A 7,829-nucleotide genomic window follows, 5' to 3' on the forward strand; every position below is an offset into this window, starting at 1 on the left:
AAAAAAAAAAAAAAAAAAAACATATTTTTCAAACTAAGAATAATCACAAAATTTCTTAGATCATTTGGAGTTCTTAGAAATCACACTGTGGTCACCCTGGTACAAGATCTCTGAGGGCAAGTATTCTTTGTTTCATTTGATAGATGAGGAAACTGAGGTTAAGGGATGTTAAGTAAATTGCCTCTGGACATACAATCAATGAGTGACAAGGCTGGGCTCTAACCCAGGCCTTCTGGGGTCAAGCTTAATCGTCTTTCAATGCCAACTACCCTGCCATTGATTTTTGCTATCCCAATAAAGAATCTCCTAGCCCTTAAAAAAGACAAGGAGGGGGCAGGCTGCCATGCCACAAAAGCCAACAGTCATTTATCTTGCTTAGAGGATGATATTTTGGGACCTTCATTAACTAGTGCAAATTCATTTTATTATTACCCTGAAAACTCAGAGACAATTTCGTATTTCAATATTTATACAAACAAATCTTTTCAACAATTTATTCTCCCATGTACAATTCTTACCGTGATCTGGGTCCCTTGATTGCCAGCGCACGGTTTAGGAGGAGCTTTCAGTTTTCCATCTGAGTAACTTGCTCTAATAAGAAAATATAACAAATTAATATCCAGTAGAGACATAGACAGTAATCTAAAGGGGACAAAAGAAAATAATATCAATGATACATTAAAATATAGCCATGTTATATATTGTCTTAATTATTTATCATTTTCCTATTTATTTCTCCACCACTTCCATAATCATTTGAATTGGACTATTTTTTTTTTAATATAAAGACAGGGTTTCACCCTGTTGGTCAGGCTGGTCGTGAACTCCCGACCTCAGGTAATCCACCCATCTTGGCCTCTTCCAAGTGCTTGGAATACAGGCGTGAGCCACCACACCTGGCCTGGAGTTTTTTTTTTTTTTGACATGGAGTTTCGCTCTTGTTGCCCAGGCTGGAGTGCAACGGCGCGATCTTGGCTCACTGCAACCTCCACCTCCTGGGTTCAAGCAATTCTCCTGCCTCAGCCTCCCAAGTAGCTGAGATTACAGGTACCCACCACCACACTTGGCTAATTTTGTATTTTTAGTAGAGACAGGGTTTCACCATGTTGGTCAGGTTGGTCTCCTGGATCCACCCACCTTGGCCTCCCAAAGTGCTGAGATTACAGGCATGAGCCACTGCACCTGGCCCTTAAATTGGATTTTTTAAAAATATCTATTCTTCTAGCAAATGTTGCTATTTACTTACTGACTTCTGAGCTACCAAAAAAATAGTTTTGTCACTGCCTAAGTTAACAGTAAAACTGTTTAGTAATTCTGCAATTATTTATTGAGGAGCTACCATGTGTCAAGTCTATGAAGCCTGGTAATAAGGAAAGGTCTTGGAAAGGTCTTGATAATAGTGAGGTGTAGACTTTTTACCTAACTGTAGAACAATATGCTAAGTGATCTAGGGAAGGGTCCATTCAGCCTGGGGTGGGAGTGAGGGTGGGTTAAAGCATCCCAGAGAGATGGCAATTTATCATTCTTTAGAGAGGAATGGTTTCAGATGGAGACAGTGGGAAAGACCACCCAGGAAGGCAAAAACAAAAATGAAAGTATAGAGCCTTTAGCATGCAGGCAGCCTGGAATAGGCGGAAAGGACGCTGGAAAGGCAGACTGAGAGCACACTGAAAGGGGCTGGTTGCAAGATGATGACTCTGCTATGGAAGGGGGCCGACTAGCAGTCCCATGCAGGGGCACACTACAATCTAGGAAGGCATTAACTCACAACTCTCTCTCCAGTTAGTAACAGGGGATTCTAATCTTACCAGTCCATATGGATCTAGGGCAATTATAATTCACAGAGTCAAACCCCCCTAGTATTAATGTTGTGTACTCTGAAATCTCCATCTTCCATTACTTCACACATTTATATGTAAGACTGAGAAACAGACAGAACTATCCTTTGTTGAAGATATTTCCCTGTTTTATTTTATTTTTTAAGGTTGGAGTACAATGGTGCAATCATAGCTCACTGCAGCCTCAGACTGCTGGGCTCAAGCAATCCTCCCACCTCCAGAGTAGCTAAGACTACAGATGTGCATCACCATACCCTGCTAATTTAAAAATTTTTTTTCTGTAGAGATAGAATCTTGCTTTGTTTCCCAGGCTGGTCTCAAACTCCTTCAAGCAATCCTCCCACTTCAGCCGCTCAAAGTTACAGGCAAAGCCACCATAACCAGCCTATTTTCCCTTTTAATCTACAAACTATCTCTGTGATTTTTAAAAATTATCTTTTTTTTGGCATGAATTAGGTACTCCTACAAGTCTTCAACTAGCGAATGGCCAGTGCTTATAAAAACAAAGGTGCGATTTTGATATCCTGAATCTCATTTTTCTTCTGTTCCAAGGCCATTCAGCTTCTGAAAACTGTGCCAGCATAACAGATAGCCAGCAGCCAGTGTGTGAAGGCAAACCAGCACAGGTACACACAGGTGCTGGGAACTGGTGGCTCAGGAGCCAGCTAAGGAAACATGAACCTTTAGCATCCCTACCACAGCCCTCTAATCAGTCCAAAGCAATACCTCAACTGAAGGGCAAAGGGGCAGAAATCATATCAGTAGCTACCATTTACTTGGAATACCTACGTGTAGCAGACACCTTGCTAGGCACTTGGAATACGTTATATCCTATCTTTTAAGAATCCAGGAAAGGCTGGGTGTGGTGGTTCATGCCTGTAATCCCAGCACTCTGGGAAGATGAAACAGGTGGATCACCTGAGGTCAGCAGTTCGAGACCAGCCTGTCCAACACGGTGAAACCCTGTCTCTACTAAAAATACAAATCTTAGTTAGCTGGGCATGGTGGCGGGCGCCTGTAATCCTAGCTACTTGGGAGCCTAAGGCAGGAGAATTGCTTGAACCCAGGAGGCGGAGATTGCAGTAGGCCAAAATCATGCCATTGCACTCCAGCCTGGGTGACAAAAACAAGACTCTATCTTAAAAAAAAAAAAAAAAAAATCCACGAAGAGTATCACCTAATAATCATCCTTGTGGATTATCAATTTATCAATAGGGAGAAAAGAAAATATACCCAAGATCTCTGCCAAAAAAGGTAACACTGGTGTTAAGACAGGATTACTCTGAAATGCAGGCAAAAAATACATTTCAAGATGAATATTTAGGAGTAAAAGAAGTCAGCACTATACCTGTATGCACATTTTCCATCAGCTGTTTTTGTTGTAATAGTAACATGAGCCACATGGCTTATGCTGGCCAAAGCCTAAGGAAGAAAAGAAAATAGAAACAAAAACTCACTGCTGGGTCACCCACTTCACCTCGACAAAGGGAAAGGTTATCTAGATGGCCTCTTTCATTTTGTATTAATAGGTGGCAACCAGGAGCACTTTGCTGACTCATTCAATCTGGTGACTTGTTGAAAAAAAAAGGATCAAACAATCTGTGGCATAATTACTAGAACAAGTGAAAAATATGTGTTAAAAAGTTTAAAACACACCAAAACATTAATGGGTTAATAAGCAATTGTGTTCAGGTGGTACAACTATAGACATGTTTAATAATATTCTCAATGAAGTGTTGTCTAGTAATTTTTAAAACTTGGCTTCAGAAATGGATAAAGGAATCACTCCAAATAGTGTTCTATATTGTTACTCAAAACATTTTTATATAAGCAATTATACATTTTGAAATACAAATTTAAAATTATGCAATTAAGACAAAACAAATTTTAAAAACCCATGATCATTTTTCCCCTTTATAACCAAGACTGGTTTCTCAGCCCTTTGGAATCTGTATCTCTTTTACAAGAAGGATATTACACTATGTAAAGTAACTCAGGAACTGTGCCATGATGGGGTCTGTGTGACAGCATCTCCGCAGACAGTAAATACTGTTGTGGCAAGTTCAGTTCATTGAAAGGCACAAGGATCAGGCTCAGATATCACCAGGTCCTAGCTGGACTTCCCTGGTTAATGTAATTGAACTAATTTTCATCATTAAAAAATGTAAGGCCAGGCACGGTGGCTCACACCTGTAATCCCAGCACTTTGGAAGGCCCAGGTGGGTGGATCACCTAAGGTCAGAAGTTCGAGACCAGCCTCATCAACATGGTGAAATCCCATATCTTCAGCCTGGGCAACAGAGTGAAACTCTATCTCAAAAAAAAAAAACAAAAAAAAAAACAATAAATGATTTTGAGACCTGTATAAGGAAAGACATGAAAATGCAGAGTAGAACACACCAGAAAGAGAGAGTGCCACTACACATGGCACAACAGATCCTGCTGCTTCAGAGGCCTCTTCCCCAGCAGTGGAACCAAGTGGACAGGGGCACAGACTCTGGAGTCAAACAGCCTAGTTTCTAATCCCCACTCTGCCACTTTCTAACTATGTCCTTGGGCCATGTTTCCCTCATGTAAAACTGGTTAACAGTAGAACCTCTGCAGAGTTACTATCAGGAGTAAGAATTAATACAAAGTGCTGAGAACCATGGCTGGTACACAGAAATCCCTCATAAATCTTCCCTGTGTAATTACAGTGAAATAATAACCACGAAGATTACCTATAGCTAGGCGAAGACTCCAGGAGGCCATGGGTTTGGAAAATGACCCAGGGAGCTGCAAGGCCAAAATGAAACTTTCTTCCTAGAGTTTGATCTAAATATCCTTATAATCAGGGGGAGTCTCAGTGTAAACCAAGTCTTGAAAATTGTCCATTTTTGGAATAATCTAGCAGTCACTGTGAGCAAGATGATATATGAGACCACCCTAGTTTGGTGTAAATTGATCTAAATTATAGAAACTGAGTCGCAGCTGCCTTTTACTTTTTAAAATTAAATAAAAGTAATACTTGTACATGATAAAAATTCAAACTACAGCAAGGCCAAAAATGAAAAGTAACAGCCTCTTTGATAGCCCAACCCCATCTTCACTCTCATTCCCTTAAAATAACTGCTGTAAAATAGTTTCTTTGGTCTCCTGGAACCTCCACAGAGGAACACAGCCCTGACAAAACCTTGATTTTAGCCTAGTGAGGCCTAGTAAGACCCATATCTTCTGATCTCCAGAACTGTAGAATAATTAATTTGTATTGTTTAATGCCATTAAGTATCTGGAAAATTTTTGGCAGCAACAGGAAACTAATACAATTTTAAAAATACGTATTTTTCTTTTACCAAGGAATGTTATTTCTATAAATTTATCCTAAGGAAATAATCAAACAAAACACAGTGTACAATAAGAATACTCATCAGAACCTTAAACAGGGCTAGATGTGGTGGCTCATGCCTATAATCCCAGCACTTTGCAAGGCCAACGCAAGCAGATTACTCAAGGTCAGGAGTTCTAGACCAGCCTGGCCAACATGGTGAAAACCCTGTCTCTGCTAAAAATAAAAAATTAGCCACGTATGGTGGTGCACACCTGTAATTCCAGCTATTCAGGAGGCTGAGGCAAGAGAATGGCTTGAACCCAGAAGGCAGAGGTTGCAGTGAGCTGAGATCATGCCATTACACTCCAGCCTGAGTAACAGACCAAGACTCTGTCTCAAAAAAAAAAAAAAGAAACTTAAACAGGAAAAAATGGCAAAGAACATAAATGTTCAACAGGAAACCATTTAAACAAACTACAGTATATACATGTAATGGAATACTGTGTCGCCATTAAAAACTAAATAAGCCTATATTTACTGGGTGGAAAGATATCCATCAGGAAGTGAGTCACAAAATGAGAAGATCCTATTTTATTTTTATTTATTTTTATTTTTTTTGGGACGGAGTTTCGCTCTTGTTACCCAGGCTGGAGTGCAATGGCGCGATCTCGGCTCACCGCAACCTCCGCCTCCCGGGTTCAGGCAATTCTCCTGCCTCAGCCTCCTGAGTAGCTGGGATTACAGGCACGCGCCACCATGCCCAGCTAATTTTTTGTATTTTTAGTAGAGACGGGGTTTCACCGTGTTGACCAGGATGGTCTCGATCTCTTGACCTCGTGATCCACCCGCCTCGGCCTCCCAAAGTGCTGGGATTACAGGCTTGAGCCACCGCGCCCGGCGCCGAAGATCCTATTTTAGCCTTCAAAATATTTTAATCTGTTTTCTAAATCATTTACTCCTATGTCATATAATTTTACCCACAAATATACCCATGACAATATTTTTATACCAAGATAATCCATAATTTCTCCTTAATGTCATCAAATGGTCAACCTGTATTCAAACATTTGTCTCCAAAAACATTTTTTTAATAGTTTGCTCAATCAGGATTTAGGTAAGATCTATACATTGGACCTGGTTCATATGCCAATGTAGGGCTGAAGGCCCCACAGGGTCGTGGAGTGTCCCTTATGCTGTGCTGAGGCACAGAATCCGAGAAATAAAGAGACAGGACATGGGAGTACAAGAATACACAGCTGGACTCAAGGGGCCACGCCACCTATGAGCGGAGTCAGGTGAGGCCCCAAATGTCCAGAAGCATGAGTATTTATTGTGTATAGGTTAGGGGACAGGGCAGTGAGTCAAATCATCTTTAAGGATAGTGATAGGGTCGTGAGCAATAAAATAAGGGGTCCACCGCCATTAAGTCATCTAGGCCAGGAGGTGGACAGTGCACAGCAAGGGGCCCATTCCCATTAGGTCATTGAGGCAAGGGCCGTGTGCAGTAAGGGGTCCACCCCCATGAGGTCACCGAGGCTTGACAGTGGGCCGTGCGCAGTGAAGAGGGTGCAGTGTGCAATACTTCTATCTATGGGCAAACCACTTCTAAGAAGATTTGTGGGGGGATGCTTTAAGTCACGTAGTAGTGACAGAGATGTCAGGGTTACCGCCACCTGCTGGCAGCTTCCAATGAGTTCTATGGGAAGATGCTTTTCGAGTAGCACAGTAGCAAGAGCTGATAAAGTTCACAGTCACCAAGGTGGGATTGCCGGTCTGAGAGCAGCCTTCCATGAGAACTGGAGCAAGGTCCTACAACTCCTTTATCAGGAGGACTGGCTCTTGCTCCAGGCCTGCCATACAGTGGGTATCTTTACCATACTGAATGCTGCCGCCGGGGCCATGGATTCTTGTCCTGGTAGAACTGTTTTTCCCTTAAATCATGCTCTGCACTGTGTCTGCTCTAGGCATTCCTCTAATTACGAACTAAGATATACTTATATATATATGTAGGGAAATATTTTTAGGCACTCAAACTATGAACTATTATATGATTATATATAGAGGATTATACAAAGGGAAATAACTGAGTAGTAACACTATAAACTGAGATATTCTTCTGGCCTTAATTCTATAAACTAATATATGATTGTATAAAGGATTATATAAAAGAAAGTAACTGCATAGTAACACTATAAACTGAGATATTCTTCAAGCCCTAATTCTATAAACTAATAAATGATTGTATATAGGATTATATAAAAGGAAGAAACTGAGTATTAACACTATAAACTGAGATATTCTTCAGGCCCTAATTCTATAAACTAATATATGATTGTATAAAGGATTATATAAAAGAAAATAACTGAGTAGTAACACTATAAACTGAGATATTCTTCAAGCTCCAATTCTACAAACTAATTTATGATTGTATAAAAGATTACATAAAAGGAAATAACTCGCCGGGCGCGGTGGCTCAAGCCTGTAATCCCAGCACTTTGGGAGGCCGAGGCGGGTGGATCACGAGGTCAAGAGATCGAGACCACCCTGGTCAACATGGTGAAACCTCGTCTCTACTAAAAATACAAAAAATTAGCTGGGCATGGTGGTGCGTGCCTGTAATCCCAGCTACTCAGGAGGCTGAGGCAGGAGAATTGCCTGAACCCAGGAGGCGGAGGTTGCGGTGA

The 7,829-nt window shown here is 41.0% G+C and overlaps 1 protein-coding gene across 13 annotated transcripts in view; it reads right to left on the bottom strand.

Annotated features, from left to right (window-relative positions):
• MLH1 (mutL homolog 1) overlaps positions 1-7,829 on the bottom strand; it is a 55,202-nt gene that overhangs the window by 38,284 nt on the left and 9,089 nt on the right. For 10 of the 13 annotated variants that reach the window (XM_017508452.2, XM_037731332.1, XM_037731333.1 and 7 more), the window contains 2 exons: positions 3,187-3,260; positions 519-591 (listed from right to left, as the gene is read on the bottom strand). In XM_017508452.2, coding sequence (XP_017363941.1) covers positions 519-591; positions 3,187-3,260 — 147 coding nt within the window. Of the gene's footprint in view, positions 1-518; positions 592-3,186; positions 3,261-4,070; positions 4,090-7,829 lie in introns of those variants that run through there. The other 3 variants (XM_017508460.2, XM_017508461.2, XM_017508468.2) reach the window with 2 other exon arrangements.

The sequence above is a fragment of the Cebus imitator genome, unplaced genomic scaffold (genome assembly GCF_001604975.1).
Source record: "Cebus imitator isolate Cc_AM_T3 unplaced genomic scaffold, Cebus_imitator-1.0 Scaffold391, whole genome shotgun sequence".
Lineage (NCBI taxonomy): Eukaryota > Metazoa > Chordata > Mammalia > Primates > Cebidae > Cebus > Cebus imitator.